This window comes from Anneissia japonica, unplaced genomic scaffold, assembly GCF_011630105.1.
Source record: "Anneissia japonica isolate Jap-2015-1 unplaced genomic scaffold, ASM1163010v1 scaffold18213_len63581_cov115, whole genome shotgun sequence".
In the NCBI taxonomy this organism is placed as follows: Eukaryota; Metazoa; Echinodermata; class Crinoidea; order Comatulida; family Comatulidae; genus Anneissia; species Anneissia japonica.
The window spans coordinates 28,818-47,350 of NW_022750962.1; the positions used below are offsets into that span (position 1 = coordinate 28,818).

The 18,533-nt window shown below is 34.2% G+C and overlaps 1 protein-coding gene across 1 annotated transcript in view; it reads left to right on the forward strand.

Moving 5' to 3' along the window:
* Window positions 1-18,533, forward strand: part of LOC117121588 (tyrosine-protein kinase receptor Tie-1-like) — a 46,542-nt gene that overhangs the window by 11,929 nt on the left and 16,080 nt on the right. The window contains exons 3-4 of the mRNA XM_033266823.1: window positions 16,113-16,364; window positions 16,550-16,684. Of these exons, the coding sequence (XP_033122714.1) occupies window positions 16,113-16,364; window positions 16,550-16,684 (387 nt within the window). The remainder of the gene's footprint in view (window positions 1-16,112; window positions 16,365-16,549; window positions 16,685-18,533) is intronic.

Sequence of the window (18,533 nt, forward strand, 5' to 3'; positions counted from 1 at the left end):
CATCAAATGAATGTAAAAATGAGCTAGTTATTAATATTAGGCATAGCAATCGACAGGTTCTTGAGAACAAGTTAATTACATGTAATGCCGAAATGATAATAATAATAATTATTATTATTACCTTACGTTAAGAGGAACTTAGACAAAGGGGAAATAACACAAAATATATTCCCCTTGGGCTAGTTTATTACATAGGCCTTGAAATACTAATAGGTTCTTCATTACAAGTAGGCCAATGTAATTAATGATGAAATGATTATTATTATTAATTAATTATTATTATTACCTATACCTTAAGGGGAACTTAGACAATGGAGGAATTAGAGGACAATTAAAAAAACGACGTTAAGGGGAAATAACACAAAATATATTCCCCTTGGGCGATTATTATTTATAGGCCTAGTAAATAGTACAGTATCTGTAGGTTCTTCATTACAAGGCTTAGGCCAAAGGTAATTAATGCTGAAATTATTATTATTATTATTTAACATTAATTACATTACAATGACAGTTTGGACAAGTTCAATAACGCCGGAATGGTATATTATTTATTTAATATTTCTCTTATGCGCTCTATTTTTCATTTCATGCTTCAATTTTGTCCCATTTTTTCCCCAAAAAATTTCAGTCCATGTCAGTATGTGAGGCGTGACTGTTGTGTCAGCCTATGACCCTAGGCCTAGTTTAAGGAGGGGCCTAGGTAAGACCTCAGCCTGTAGTTAGGCCTATAGTTTATCCTCTTTCTCTCTAGCCTTTGGTATAACTGTACCTATCTACACTTTATAACAGGAGGTACTAGCTGTTGTTGTTGTAGATAATATACTAACATTTATTAACATCCAAGAAGGTGACAGTTAGTTACACAGTGACGTACATCACATAAGTCCGTGAAATGTCATAGGCCAACCGTAGGTAAACATAGAAAGAGCAATAATAGTAAAACTCGAGCGTCACGACATTGCGAAGTGTCTGCTCTTGTTCCTCGTATCGTACTCACTCGAGTCAATCCGAGATGGCCCGAGTGAAGTTTCATACAAATGTTTCGTACGGGAAAAAAAATCGCGTCCCGTCCACTACACCAGCTGTAGGTGGTTAATTCATGTTTCGCCGCGCTAATCAAATTTCTCTTTGATCTTTGGAATACAGACGGGCTGCTCCTCTTTTTGGTGACATTCACTTGTTTTTAAAAATACGTAAACGTACCCGCGACAACTCCCATAGCTTATCCAGGTATACATTGTCTTCAATTTTGTGTCGCAGTTGCGAGAGCATGACAAATTTTCCGTCGGCCTAGGCCTAGTGGTGGGCTGATAAATGTTCTAGTCTTTAAAATACTGAGCCTCGCGTGAACCTACGACGGTTCGCAAACCAAATACTTTCTAGACTGCAGCTTTTCCACGCACTCGATCTTGTGCGCAGAACAAAAAATTCTCTGGAATACAGCTTTTTTGGCGTTTTGGTTGGTGTTTTCTTTTCCTCCATTAACAATGTACCACGATATTCCACACACCTGCACGTACGGTACCATGTCCCAACTTCCCGACTTCTCTCTACATTCGTGGCACCAAAACGAGAACCGTTTGATTGGTTGACCTTCCGTCATAACATTCACCCTATTGCCAAATATGGCATCCTAAAAATTACGTCATGCTTGTCACGCCCAGCGGTCTGCATTCGATTTGACTCACTCTTTTACAAGTCTCTAATTCTCATCAAAAAAGTTTCTCAACTTAAACTAACGCTGGTGGCGCTTTCCGAAATGCGCTAATGTACTACGAAAAATCCATAAATTAGAGACTTGTGGCAAGTCTAGTTCAAATACAACCCTCAGTTTTTGTTGCGATGGTGATCATCACTTCGCTCGAGTTCCTCGTCGTCACGAAGCTACAATCAATTGTCAATATTCAAGCAATGTAACTGCAGATTGTTTTTAAATTATGATAATTAAATCAGCAGTTTTGGTATCATGTCTGTACCCGAGCGTAGAGGGTTTAATTTAACAAGTGTCTAGGCCTAGCCCGTTGTTAGCAAAGTCTAGGCCTACCTGACCACAGCTACGGTAGGCGCCAGGTAAGGCCTAATTCCGGAATCAAATTCGGTGCTGTTTACACTGGCGACACCGGAATACACCCGGGTTGTCCTACGCTGGATGTGTCCGCATGTCCATCCCGGAAGGTTTGGCAACCTAAGTAGGACTTTTTGACGTTTACACTAACCACAACTCGGGAGATTTTAACCCGGGTATTGTAAAATCCCGGATTCCGTCCGGAATTTTGCTTGCAGTGTAAAAGGGGTATTACAGTCACTAAATTGTTAGAGCTTCCGTAGACTTTGCCACCTGGACCCCCTTCAGAGGTTCTTGGACATCGCTCCTCCCCTGATGTTGGCAATTTTTTTGTGATGGCTTTACACAAGCAAGAAATAAAAGATCATCAATAAGCAAGAAATTGTGTAAAATTAAGTGCCCTAATTATTTTAAGAAAATATCATATACCAATCTTTGCGAACACTGTAATGAATTTTGTGTCCTAATATTGTTCTGTAGTACAATTAAAAATAAAAGAGAATCAGAAATTGCCAAAAAAAAAAAAACCCTCAAAGATCTGTGCGGCCAACATGTGGATTTGGCCACAGCATCTGGGAAGTTTACCTTAAGTTCATAAACAAGTTGCTAGTAACTCGAAGATTTTCTTTGTCTGTGACATCAAATCTAAATATAATTTGACCCTTCAAATAAATTAATTAGGCCTAAGAACTAGTGATATATCACATAAAAAAACCAGTGCATGTCATATGAAATAATATAATCTCAGTTATACCCATATGTGAATAAATTGCTTCCCAGTAGCTTGTCTATAGCTGTATACGTAACACCTTTCATTTTATTAAAAACCCAAATACTTGAAAAATAATTAGGGAAACCAATTAAAGTTGGGGGTACCCGAGGGCAGTGGCAAAAACAATGGATTCTTGCTGTTGGGGTGACGGAGAAAAGTATGTAGTATCGATACCACTCTCTAACCATTATTAATCCTGGTAATAAGCCTGTATACAAATGCCTCCATTCCATGTGGATGTAGTTGCATTTCGGCTATTTGTTTGAATTTATGTTTGTGACATCTCAATATGGTTTAACAGTGTCTATCAGGATTCTTCAAGTCAACGACCAACTGTGTTGTTTGGTACCTAATACACATACCAAAATAAGTGGGACCTTCTATTCATCAAAACCCAACTGTATTACATAGTCCCCTCGACTATTATATGTGTATTTTGAAATATACAGTATATCAGAATGTATGAAGGTATTTTAAGTCAAGAAAGAAAAACATTGTACAATGCTTCATATAAAGTGAACAGATTGCTTAATGCAAAATAAAAATGTGGGATGGGTGAGATGTGATAGACACAGATAAATGTTGATAAAACCTGAATCGGTACCATAAAAAAAAGACCGATCTGCATGGCGACACATCACCAAGGTTTTGATTCAACATTGTTTATATGGATATAAAAACTACTTTTCACTGCAGTATTGGATAATTCAGATTAAAATGCAACTCTCAAAATCTATTAAATGATAAACAAATAATATCCTAGTTATCAACCATATCTACAATACACCTAAAATCTTAATTAAATGTCCATTCATTCATTCTGTTTTATATTATCAAAACTCATAGCAGTAAAATATAACCTAATTGCGAGTAGATTTACAAAATGTACAAAATACAAGATTATTAAAAGATAAAATATCATTAAAATGCAACAAGCGAGAAGATCAAAACACAGAGAAAAAGGACATACTCAGGAGAAAAAATACAAAAACAAAAACAGCAACAATTAGAATCACGACAAAACGTACATTCGGAAAAGGACAGACAAAAAGACATTAGCATGAAATTCACACCAAAATCAATTAGCATAATCACAAAAAGAAAAACATCCTAAACGTACATTAACAAAAGGACAATACGTGGAAAACATACACAAAGACGTGTTGGATGACAAGAAATAGTGTTGTTATGCACTATACCAAAAAATGTAGATCTTAAGTACATAAACTGATATTTAGTCTCAGTCTCTATAGTGATGATTACCATGGTGAGGACACTGTTTTCTTCTACACCACTGTTTCATAATTTGTTTAATCATATATAAGTGGAATTATTTTGAGATATTTTATAACTGAATTTTATTCTCTAATATTAATAAAATTTTATTAAACTATAACATTATTAAATTTCAGTTTTTCATTATACTTTGAAATTTTGTTATGGTAATGACCTTTTGTTATGTACACCACTGTTTCATAGATTTTCAAGCTGATTTTATTTGGAAATTAAAATCCATATTGTGATACAATATATGACATTATATTTGAGATTTATTATTTATTAATATTCTATAATATTAATAAAAAAATTTCATTAAACTTCAAGTTTTCATTGAGTTTGCTAGCAATGTTTGCTATGGTGATGACCTTTTTTTTAACACCATATTGTTCAACTTTTTTCAATAAAGACTGTGTATTATATGAAAAAAAACTCATGATTTTTTGCTCAAAGTAAAGACAAATAAACAGCAATTTTATTGGTTTTCATTCGTTGCTATGGCGATAACAATCCATGTTGTATTCACATTAAGGTTTTATTTTATATTAATGTTATTGGATTGGAATGGATTTATTCGGTGTAAACACCAAGGATAGCCCACGAAAGTCTAGAAGAAGACTTATTTCCAGTGGGGTCCTTCTGGTGGTGATTGAGCAGTACACCGGGAGGCGATTTTTTTCCGTACAAAACATTTACATAAAACTCCACTCGGACCGTCTCGGCTGAATCGACCCGAAAATCCCATTGCAGAATTCAGGAGGTCAAAAGGTCGTCAACAGATAAACGTCTACAAAAGCTGAGAGAACGTCGCTGTCTAATTTTCAAAAAATACATTGATGTTACCATGTTAATACCAATGGGTCGTTTAAAATGACATATAATATTTGATTAAGCTGCACGAGTAATGAAAAGTGTTATTTTAACTTGAGTTACATATTATGACAATTTTAATTTTTTAGTTAGGCCTGAGTTTTGCATAATTACTTAGGCCTACTAAAAACGCTTTCTGGGAAAAGCACAAAGTGTAAGGAAAAGCGCGTTTTTCTTCATCACTGATCAAATGAAACAGAATGACATTTATTTTCAAATTAAGAGAAGAGCTGAGAATAGGCAGCTCTAAAATACTGGATGCCATAAGACCTGCCAAAATGGCAGAGCACCAAATGAATGTAAAAATGTTAATATTAGGCATAGTAATCGGCAGGTTCTTAATTACAAGTAGACCAAGTTAATTACATGTAATGCCGAAATGATTATTATTATTATTTTTATTAATTATTATTACCTGTACGTTAAGGGGAACTTAGACAATGGAGGAATTAGAGAACAATTTAAAAAACGACGTTAAGGGGAAATAACACAAAAGATATTTCCCCTTGGGCTAGTTATTATTTATAGGCCTAGTAAATAGTAGATTCTTCATTACAAGCCTTAGGCCAAGGTAATTAATGCTGAAATTATTATTAATTATTATTATTATTACCTGTAACTTAAGGGGAACTTAGACAATGGAGGAATTAGAGAACAATTAAAAAAACGAGGTTAAGGGGAAATAACACAAAAGGTATTCCCCTTGGGCGATTATTATTTATAGGCCTAGTAAATAGTACGGTATCTGTAGGTTCTTCATTACAAGGCTAAGGCCAAGGTAATTAATGCTGAAATGATTAATATTATTATTATTATTATTATTATTATTATTATTATTATTATTATTATTATTTAACATTAATTACATTACAATGATAGTTTGGACAAGTTCAAAAACGCCGGAATGGTATATTATTTATTTAATAATATTTCTCTTATGCGCTCTATTTTTTATTTCATGCTTCAATTTTGTCCTATTTTTTCCCCAAAAAAATTCAGTCAATGTCAGTATGTTGGTGTCAGCCTATGACCCTAGGCCTAGTTTAAGGAGGGGCCTAGGATAAGATCTCAGCCTGTTAGGCCTCTATCTCTCTAGCCTTTGGTATTACTGTATCTATCTACACTTTATAACAGGAGGTACTAGCTGTTGTTGTAGATAATATACTAACATTTAATAACATCCAAGAAGGTCACAGTTAGTTACACGCGTACATCCCATAAGTCCGTGAGGTTTCATAGGCCTACCGTAGGTAAACATAGAAAGAGCAATACTGTACAGTAATAGTAAAACTCGAGCGTCACGACATTGCGATGTGTCTGATCTTCCTCCTCGTATCGTACTCACTCGAGTCAATCCGAGATGGTCCGAGGGAAGTTTCATGCAAATGTTTCGTACGGAAAAAAAATCGCCACCGGGAGACATTCCCCTACTCTTTTCCGAAGAGCGTACTCGTTCTTTAACGTGCACATGGGGCATAATGCACACGGGACCAACGGCTTTAACGTCTCATCCGAAAGACGGTGCGCTATTGTAACTTGTATTTCAGCCCTCTAGCTGAAACACAAGGAGAGGCAGCGATGGGATTTGAACCAGGGACCTAGAGATCTCCACGGTTCAGCGCACACACAGTGACTACCACCAGATTAGCCGACTGAGCTAATAATAATACATTTACTAAACATCTCTCACAGAACTTTAATTATATCAATAAATGTAAGGTTTCTATTATACTAATTTGTATAGCAACGGTTTCTATACATCAATGTGTTAACTTTATGTGATGTTTATTATATAAATGTATTGCATTCCATGATTTTTGCTTGGTCAGTGACAAATGTACAATATTCCTTCGTTGCTATGGATGACAAAAAATAGTGTTGCTATGCACTATACCAAAGGTTTCTGGAGTTTATTTTACATAATCGTATTTGATGATAATAATAGATAATCCACATGTTAACAATATTCATAAAACCTATGAAAATTAAGATTTTAATAGACTTTAATCATCTCGTATACTTAAATTTCATGAATAAAATAGGAAAATTAAATGTCCATAGCAACTGTTGGTATGGTGATTGAAATTATAGTTTTCTTAATGCAATATTCATATTCGATGATTAATTTCAGTATTTCAGCGCGGCCAATGTAAATATTTAAAGAGGTCTATTGGCAAATTATATTAACGTTGGCAATTTGAATGCTTTCTAAGCCATTCGTCCTAACGATGCGTCTGATAGATGTACGAGGTGTGTGAACAATAACTCTCAGTATATGAATCTATATATAAGACTAAGAATATCAGAAGCCCCTCCTGCCCAAACTTTACACAAAAGATTTGCTTAAAACGTCTTTGTAATATCCTCGAACATCTTGTCGGTTAAATATTGACTGAATGTTTATTACCCTACCCTTCTTAATAACCTCTTTTGGCTTTTTCCTAAAAAAATTGTCTATGTGTCTACATTATAAATACTTTCAGTTTCCAACTGAGTTAAAATCCCATTTAGTGACGTCACAACAAATTTAATCATGCCAGAATTTCGCCACAAATATTAATTACATGTTCGGCTGCGTAAATGCAATAGTCAATCTTGTCAAACCATCACTCTATATTGCTCTTTAAATGCAAAGGTGTGAATTTTACACTAAAAGAGTACCTAAAGAGATCACTCTAATTTTATTATATCTCAAGTGAATATTCTCTCTGAAGACATAATTTGATTCTTAAACAAGTGAGAAATGGACTGTAACTCATATATTCGCAATGGCAACCTATCAGAGCGTTCCAGCTCCCACAGGTATTACAGTACGTCTATGCTTCAACCTATAGGCCATATCTGATATATTATGTACAATATTGTGCAATTTAGCATTTATAGAGAAGTTTTAAACAGGAGAATTTGTGATGCGCAATATTTCAAACATTTGAACCAATTTTATCTTATGGATTTTCGTCACTTTTCGATAGGCAAATTACAAAATAGACGAATCTTGTTGGACTAACCGCTCACTTGATGGAAGGCCTTTATGCCTGAGTGAGTCAACCTAATAGTTGGTTTAGCATTTGTTTTGTGCCTAATCGTACTCATGTGACATCAATGTATGCATATCTCGGCCTAGACGGAGTAAATTTAGCGCTCACCGCCTGTACTACGCAAACTCTCTTTTAACATCTTCTATCTTGCTACTTAGTGGCGCTATACAGGATATAGAACTCAATCCTGGACCAATTAATTCATTGGTTCAGCCAAGATGGTTGAAACCCAGATTGTCGAATGCCAGATTCACGAGACCATTTTGCCGAATCCCAGTTTGCCAAATACCAGTTTACTGACTCAAACACAATGAATCCCAGTTTGTCGAAACCCATTTTACCGAACCATTTTTCCGAAAGTCAGTTAAAAGCAATGAAACATGAACAGCAGCATATAATTCACGATACATACCTTCTTAATTCAGTGAACTAGATTCGGCAAACTGGGTTACGGCAAAGTAGCCAGAAACTAGGCAAGCGGGTTTCGGCAAACTAGATTTCGACCAACTGGTCGGATACCGTGGAGGTTAGCTGTTAGGCTGCGGTACCACATACACAGAAAATACAGTGATGATAGGCAAAGAAGAGGCGGGCTATTGCTACTTGTGTTGGATAATTTTCATTCCAATAGACTAGATGTTTTTGATTGTGTTAATTTTGAAGCAATTTTTGTAGAGATTCATGCCTCATAAAGTACGAAAATAATAGTAGGAGTAATATATCGTCCCCCGAATAAGGATATGCTCCCTACACGCAATTTATTTGCTCAGTGCTTGCTCAAATATCTGCTCAGAAACCTGATGCAAAAATCCTACTCATTGGCGATATTTACTTTTTGCAACTTGGACTCAACCCCCGTCGTCTTCAAACACCAATGAGTAGATTTTTTTTAGACTTTTGTTAATCCTTCATCTTTTCATTAGTGCAATAATCATCCTACATGTAATGGTGCAATTGTAGACATTATGTAGCAAGATATTTCACCGAGTGTTGCAATATCTATATTTTTAATTCTGAACATCTCTTCTTTAACATGTTCATTTTCTTTTACCAATTCGTCATCCTGTAGTAACAAAAATTAACAATATTTTTTTTTAATAATTTTAGGAAATTAGACCAAGTTGATTTAACAATACGTTTAACCATATTCCTTGGAACTTGCTTGATTTGTGCAATAATGATTTTGTGGATTTATTTTACGATCTAGTTTAGCCACTGTTCGTGATCTTCTTGAGTCGTGATCTTGAATTAGTTCGATAACTACCTATAGCGGAAGACAATAGTGCGTTGTCACCCAAGGTCATCCGACTGGCTTCCAGTTCTTTCCGGAATTCCAAAAGGTTCGATCATGGCTCCTCCCTTATTCAATCTATGCTTTAATAGCCTCTCTCATAATCTTTATTCCACGAGCTTATTGTTTGTCAATGATTTAAAATTGGTTTAAATGATTGATTCTCCCAATGACACTATCCCATGAAGATGTTCATATAGACCACTACCTGGAAGGTGACACGAAATATCCCTAAATGTAAGTTGTTGACAATTACAAACAAAAACCAAACTTTATTTCATGGATATCATATTAAAATAACAATTCAGTAGATGGAATTCAACAACATAAAGACCTTGGTATTATTATTATTAATAGAAAACTCAGTTTTATTCAACAAATTGACGCTGCTGTAAACAAAGCTAATTGAATGCTTGGCAAGATCAGACGTAATTGTTGGTGTTTTAATAATCCTATTAGTTTTTTCATTTGTATGTTTCACTTTTCGTCCCCATTGTGTCCAATTCTCATTCCCCTCCTCAATGTTCCCGTCTCCAAAAAGTCCGATCTTCAGTTTTTGTAAGTGTATGAATTCTAGGTTTGATTGCGCTTTCAATTCATGTTTGAGCTGTTGGCTGTTGTGTAATCTGTTGAATGTTACTAAAATGGTTTTACATCCCGTATTTGTAGTCTTTATAATGTTTGTTTTGGTAAAGACAATTCTACTGATTTATTTTTTTATAGTTTTAAGTTTTACTAATATAATTTTCAAGAATGCCTAATTTCTTTTTATGTTTTTTTTCCATTTATTTATTGCCCTAAATTGTATAGTTTCCAGCTGTTTAATGAGAATTTAAATAAATAAATACAGTGAGATTCCACTTATTATCTTTATACTCTAATTTAAATGATCACTGTAGGTACACACTCCTGAGTCGCTTCTATGCCTATTAATCGTTTATAAACAAAACAAGATATTCTGAGATTACAAACCTTCGCACTGCTGTCTCGATATATCTTTGTATCTGCTGGTTGTTGTTGTTGTATTATAGGGGTATAACTTTACTGGCTATATGTATCAAGTGAAATGAGGTCGAGCAGTATAGATGCACATTTTGTGTTTAAAGATAATCGAACGTATGGGATTCAAATCTCACTCTTGTTTTTTTTTTTTTATTATTTTGTTATTTTTGTTATTTCTGCATATATATCTTAAAAATTAAAAAAAAAATATGATGGCTGATGATGTTATTAATGTTTTGCCAGGTATACTTTCATATCTCACTGTCTCTTCATGAATAATTCGATGTTCTTGAATTACGTGAAAAACAAACTCTTCTCTACACCGCTGTTTTTGGATTGCCCTTACGTTAATGGCTGAGATTAATATTGTTTTCCTACAATCTACGAGATATCTCATCCTACAGGCACTATTATCAGACTTACAATTGGGTTTTAGGCAAGACGTCATTTGATCTTTGCAGATCAGTGTCTCCACCAGGAAAAGCTAAGTTAGGGAAATGTTGTTTAGGTTTGCTATCATAGTTTTTCTATTGCTGAATATAACTGCGGATGCAGCTCCTACAGGTAGGTTTGATGCTAGAATCATTCTGACATCGACATCACCTATTCTCAAGCAACTTCATTGACTCCCTGTGAATTCATGTGTTACTTTTAGGACTCTTTTTACTGCATATAGTCTTTTATGGTTTAGCCCTAACTAATGTGTCTGCATCTGTCAGCAAATATTATAATATAATTTGAAATAATTAATCAATTGGCCTAGTGTAAATAACAAAAGTAGTCTCGCCTAGGCCTATGTCTAGGACTTGTAGAAGTAGACCCCTATCTAGTAATTTAGATATAGTTTACACCCAACAACTGTAGTGTACACTGTAATGTTCCTTTTTTTTAGTAGTGCATGAACATACTACGCGAAGAATAAATTGCCTACTGAGGAAAGACAAGAAAAAGATTGTCATCATGTCAACATACGACATCCGTAGTCTTGAAATGTACTGATCAACATTATATTCAGGTTTATTTATTATTCACCAATAAAATACATTAAAAACAGAGGGCAGCATAAGCTGAAATCTCTGTGAACAATTAAGAAAACAGTAAAAAGGCAAGATACACAAAAACAGTACAAGAAAGGCGCTTAGAAGCTTTAGAGATACATTCATTCACATGTTTGTCCCATTTTAAATCATTTTGAATAATTACACCTAATAACTTCATAGAATCGACCACATCAATGACCTGGTCATTAAGGGTAAAAAATGGGTCAGGAGTACGGGATATCCTTCAATGCTTAATTATTACAACTTTCATTACATTATAATTTTTATCCTATTATTATCAATTTTTATTTTAATTATGTTGTTGTTTCCTATTATCATGAATGAATGGTGTTTTAATCTGATTGATTTTTTTTTTACGTTCTGATTATTATGGTATAATGTTGTATTTGTCGTCACCTTGCGTTTATTAATAGTAATTGTTTTTATCAATAATATTAATATTAATATTTTTTTATGTTTGTGTTATTATTATTATTGTTCTATTTCTTATTGTATTATTAACATTATTATTTTATTATCATTATAGTTGGTATTATTATTATTATTATTATTATTATTATTATTATTATTATTATTATTATTGTTATTATTATTATTATGTTGATCTTCCCTGCATTGACATCTTATTATACCTTTACTATTTTACATGATGCCTCTGTTCCTGCAATACTATCATAACTTTTATCTACTTAATTAATATTATTGTTATTATTGTTATTATTCAGTATTATTATTATTTTCTTTTTATTATGCGATTCTTATCATTACCGATTCTTATTATAGTGACATTATACTGTTACTATAGCTTTTGTTCAATGCTTATTATGACCCTTATTACATCATATTTGTTACAATAATGCTACCTGCCATTATTAACCACTTTTAATTACTACCGTATATTGTGTCTAATGTCATGATTATGATGCTCTAACAATACATCTTTTTTGTATGGATTATTGTAATGCTAGTATATATAATCTCGTTACTTTGCATTAATGATATTGAATTTTTTTTATCATACACATATCTTATATTTTTACTATTTATACCGTGATTCATCCAATGAATTTCAAGCAATTTGTGAGTCTTTTATGTTTTGCGTTTCATTGACGTTTTAAGTAAACAAAGCTTTTTTTCACTGGCCATTTACTAACTGATTTTTTTCCCCTTTTCCTCTTGATTGGCCTTCCTTTTCTATGTTTTTTATGTATCATTTCAATGTCGAACCCTCTGTAAAGACTTCGAACACCGACCGACTAGCTGACCAACTTTTTTCTCCCTCTGAAGATACTCATGACAATTTACATCTGATTTTGACCCCGATTTTCAATTTTTTAATAACCAGTTTAGTACTTCCGAATATTATTACCCTAGCCAGTTCTCATCTTTAGTCAATAATACCAAAAGAAACAGTTTTCCACAATACAATTCAACTCTAGAAGTGTTAAAAAAAATATTGTCGAAATTAAACAGCTTCTGACGTCCCTGAATTTTCCATTTGAAATAATTTAAGTTAGTGAGATTTGGCTCAAAAACGATAATCCACTGGTCCAACTTCCTAATTATAACATTGTTGCTAACCACAGAACTCATAAACGTGGTGGAGTAGCCATATATACCCGGGATAGCATTCAGATCTCTTTACGAAAAGATCTCAACCTTAATCCCGATATTTGTGAATAAATTTTTATCAAAATTATTCAACCTAATCTGAAAAACATTATTGTTGGCACCCTGTATTGAGCTCCCTCCCTTGATCCTACGCAATTTATTGATCAGTTTGACAGTGTTATGTCTATGTTCTTGGTGACTTCAACATGGATATCCTTAAAGATGAATCTAGCAAAGATGCCCATTACTTCGTAAATTCCTTCTTTAGTTATCCTTATCTCCCTCTTATCCATAGACCATCCCGTATTACAAATACCTCTGTTAGCCTGCTTGACAATATTATTACCAATATGTTTGATTGCCCTAACTTTAGTGGTTTACTCTACAGTGACATAAGTGATCATCTCCCTGTTTTTAATATACCCTATCTATTCAATATTCGTCACCCACCCAATGATTCAGTTGGCTCAGATAGGGAAGCAATACCAAGATTTAGAAATATTAATCCCTCAACCTTTCCGACAACAAATTTGTAACTAACAGTGGTCTGAAGTCCTTGATGTACATGACCCTGACGAAGCCTACAATAATTTTGAAATCATATTCAAACATCTTTATGAAGAAAATTTTCCATTCAAAAATGTAAAAAAAAATCTCATAAACTAAAACCATGGATGTCTGACGGCCTTCTTAACTCTATTAAATATAAGCAAAGACTTTACGCAAAATTTGTTCATTGCCCATCTAACAAAAATGAAACCAATTACAAACAATTTCGCAACAAATTAAATTCACTTATTAAAATTACCAAAGCTAGCCACTTCAAAAATTTATTCCTTAAACACAAAATGATATCAAGTCTACCTTGAATACTATAAATCTGCTGATAAAAAGTCCCCCAATAATCAAAGAAATCCCTATTTCAATTGTAATAGCGAACAAAAGGATCCCGCCACAATTGCATCTGCATTTTAATGACTACTTCGTTGAAACTGGACCTTCTTTAGCTAACAAAATTCCCTAAATTAACAAATCCTTTAAGGAATTCTTACTCAACCCTACACCAAATTCTATTTTTCTAACCCCTGTTAATAAAACTGAAGTGGCCTGTATATTAAACTCATTTAAAGTCAATAAATTACCCGGTATTGATAATTTTCATACCAAAGTCATTAAACATGTTGCCAACATCATCACTAAACCCATTATGTCATATTGTTAACCTTTCAATTTCCAAGGGGTCTTTCCTAACAGAATAAAGCTAGCCTGTGTTACACCAATTTTTAAATCTGGACTTCAAATCTGATCTTTCAAATTATTGCCCTATTTCAATCTTATCAGTCTTCTCAAAAGCCCTTGAAAAAATTATCTATGACAAAACTCTTAAATTTATTACAAAATTTAATATACTTTATGACAGACAATTTGGGTTTAGAAAAGGCTACAAATACATCCGTTGCTCTTACTGACCTCACCAATAAAATTGTCGATGCATTTGAGAATAGCCAGTTTACTATAGGAATTTTTATTGACCTCTCCAAAGCATTTGACACAACTGACCACAATATCCTTTTATTTAAACTTTCTCACTATGGTATCCGCGGTCCAGCCCTTAATCTTTTTCGAAGTTACCTCTCTAACCGTTTACAATGCACTAAGTCTTCTAACACCATCTTCAGTTTTCGCCAGATTATTTGTGGTGTCCCCTAGGGATCCTTATTGGGCCCTCTTCTATTCCTTTTAAATAATTATGATATTCACTTGTCTTAAAACCTTCTTTTTTTTTTCTTTATGCTGACGACACCACTATTCTATATTCTAAAAAAATATCCATTCCTTATTCAATACTGTTAACTCTAATTTAATTTCCATTTCTCAATATTTTACCGCCAACAAACTTTTAATCAATCACGAGAAGTGTAGCTTCATCCTGTTTCGAAGCCCCAACAAATCACAAACTCTCGATATTTAAATTTTAAAAATTTATATTGATAATCATGAAGTTCCAAATACCCAATTTTCTAAGTTCTTAGGGGTTTATCTTGACAGTGGATTAAATTGGAGAAAAGCAAATCAGCCAAATTGAAAATAAGCTATCCAAAAGGCTTGATATTATTTCTAGGTTATCCTCATATGTTCCCCCAACGTTCTTCGTATTCTTTATTGCTCCCTTATTCTCCCCTATCTGAGTTACTGCAACATTGTTTGGGGAAACACCTACCCTTCCAACTTAAGTAAACTTCAAATCATTCAAAAGAAGGCTACCAGGATTATATCTGGCGCTCCACCATGATCTCATTCTTCTCCTTTATTTTCTAATCTCAATTTTCTAAAATTCGCTGACATTAACTCTCTTCAGCAATGTCTATTTATGTACGCCTCCAATCACGGTCACTTACCAACTCTTTTCTGTAACATTTTCAAATCCAATTACTCCTTTCATAATTACAGTACACAAAATAGCTCCAATATCCGTATACCCACCCACAGAAACAATTATTTCTAGCATAATATCAGATTTTAGGGCCCTACATTTTGGAACTCGTTACACTCTCATTTAGTCAATGCATCTTCCATTAACATTTTTGCTAACCAATTCAAAAAAACACTTATATCTCCCTATTTCCACTTTTTTGGTCTGTCGGTCTGTTTTCGATTTGTTTTGAATGTTTTGTCTGTTTGTCTCTGTCCTGTGCTGTCTCTTTTGCTTTTCTCTTCGTTTTTTCTGGCTGTCCCATCACAAGATTGGTTTTTCTTATCTTCTCGGGTCTTGCCATCTTCCTTACTCTTGTCATTTTAATTTTCATGATTTTATGCATTTTCAATTTATTTAAAAACCATTGTATTATGTATCTCTGTTAAAAAGGAAGTAAATAAATGTTGAATTGAATTGAATTGACACTGGGCCTACGGTTTATAGTCCTTATCCTAAAAGCCTTGTTCCATCACCAGCACTATAGGAGCAAGCCGGCCGCGAACCCGTGCCGATATTGTTGGCTATGATCACGGTGCCCCTGCCTTAACCGCTCGGCCATTTGGCTCGCTCAAATTTACCATATTTGTAGGCTATATTATTTAATTCTTGCACTTATTAACACGTTTTTTCTTTTTTTAACTTTAAAAGCAAAAATTACGTTTGAACAACGAACATTGACAGTTGGATTAGGAGAGAACGTAGAAATAATTATGACCACAAACCGACCAATGACTGATCTACAATGGACTCATAACTACGGTGACGTCATTTCAAAATGGAACGGAAGTTCGACAATCAAAATTGAAAATGTACGAAAGCAAGATGGCGGTGTTTATGAATGTTATCAAGATGAATATGGAAAAGATGGAAACCATGGAATAATGAGACTCATTGTTAGAGGTAATGGAAAATATAATCCTATAGGTTTTATTTGACTGGCTATAATAAGTACACACTAGGCTTCTACATGGAGCCTAGTTGCATCTTCTCATATTTCACAGGTTGTCATATGAAATATAGATATCAAGATAAAATATCATTATGCTAGTAATTTAAACTTATTAATGCATAAAGTCTCATTGAAGCGTGTCCTTCTCCAAAATGGAACCCTCCTTCATGTGAACTTGACTGTCCCGTATGTTACAATGGCGGTGTATGTGATGACATAACTGGTCTATGCATATGTCCGGCAGGATTTAAAGGAGCCAACTGTGAAATAGGTGAGTATAGCCCGAGAGTGAAATAAACTGGTCTTACCAAAGATCAGGGGTGGCGCCAGGGAGATGTGTATAAGAGACAGTAACAGTGGTCTGAAGTCCTTGATGTACATGACCCTGACGAAGCCTACAATAATTTTGAAATCATATTCAAAAATCTTTATGAAGAAAATTTTCCATTCAAAAATGTAAATTTCTCCCCGACGGGGTGGGGGAAGCTCTCCCTGACGGGGGCTCCCCCCCCCCGTTGGCGCCACCCCTGCCAAAGATATTTATAAGTGGCACAGTGTTGGTCGAGGCAATATATTTTTACAAGACTCCACACATTTAATGAAATAAATGCTTAATTATAGAGATAGAGATTTAATACTTTACGTAGGCCTATTTGAATCTTAATAGAACCTTTGCATACCCCTCAAAAAATTACACGCGCCCCCAGTCACCCCCAATCACAATCAAGTAGTTAATAATCACCTAAAATCGCCTTACTTTCTGAATTAGCGCCCCTCAGCTGATCATTGAGCCCGCCACCACTTCACCTTTGCACCCCCTCCCATCAGCACCACTATTTCAAGACACGTAGATACGCCACTGCTTCTTTGCCACCATTGACCCGTAAATATTTGTAAACAATTAGTTCAGATTTTTTCAGTGACAGAAATATTGTTAAATATCACTTTTTCTAAAGGTGGAATAATACAATAATGATTAATACCAATTGAAAGATAATTTTAAAAAATGCTTAACCTATTATAACCTATTATTTTAGTGTTGTAAGATTATTTAAAAAGTAAATAAAATAAATTATTTCCAATTATAGATTTTAATATTTATAAATATTTTTTATGAATAATTTTGAAAATGAATTATTGAATTCTGAACCAGCAGCCAGAATAAAAATACATCTACGAAGGGGGTCTAGACTAAGTTCTCTAGGCACCTCGCCGCGTTCAGCCACTCTTTCCGTTCCGTGTGCTAACAGCCTACCTACTTCGCGAAGTAAAATCCATAATTTATCATTTTCTGCCTAGCCGTTCAAGGTCGTGTGAAAATTAAGCCTTGGTGGTGTCAAAAAACATTATGAAAAATATGAAAAATTACGATAATATGACGATCTTTATATCAACATTTTCCTTATTTTCTCATCTTTTTCAACGTGGAGAGGGCGCAAGTCACCGATAATAGAAAGTTCAAAAGCCATGTTCAGGGTTAGTTTTCATTTTTGTAAACACACAAGCTGGCTTCAAGCGTAATTGACAGCACATGCATTGTTTTGGTCAAATGATGGAAATATGTCGATATACTTGGTACAGTATGTATTTTGAAAACATATTTATTGTATGAAAGAGTTATTTTCTGAAAATAAAGTGTGTTTTTAGGCGATTTTATTCATCACCGATATTGACGCTGACGCCTCGATCAATGCGATCATGTTACAAAAACAACGATCAAATTAGAAATTGCTAATTACCCTGAACTTTGAAACATGCATACATACATACCTATTATTTTAATGGTAATGGTGATATGCTTATATAACGAGTAATACAAAATCGTCTCTGTGCGCTAACAAACCACAACCCAAGTGCACAAAAAAAAAAATCAAAAACCAAAAGAAAAGAAATCGAGTTCAGAATTAAAGTTAAGTGAAAAGATGGGATATGAGCCATGATTGAAGACAATCAAAGATGGAGAGTCACGTACAGTCTCAAGTAGCTGGTTCCAAAGTTTTGGAGCAGCATCAATAACAGAAGGATCGCCGCAAGTGTTTATGTGACCAATGGGACAGTTGAGAACGGTAGATGAAGATGAAGTGGTACCTAACAGCTTTGCAAGTACAGTATCAAATATG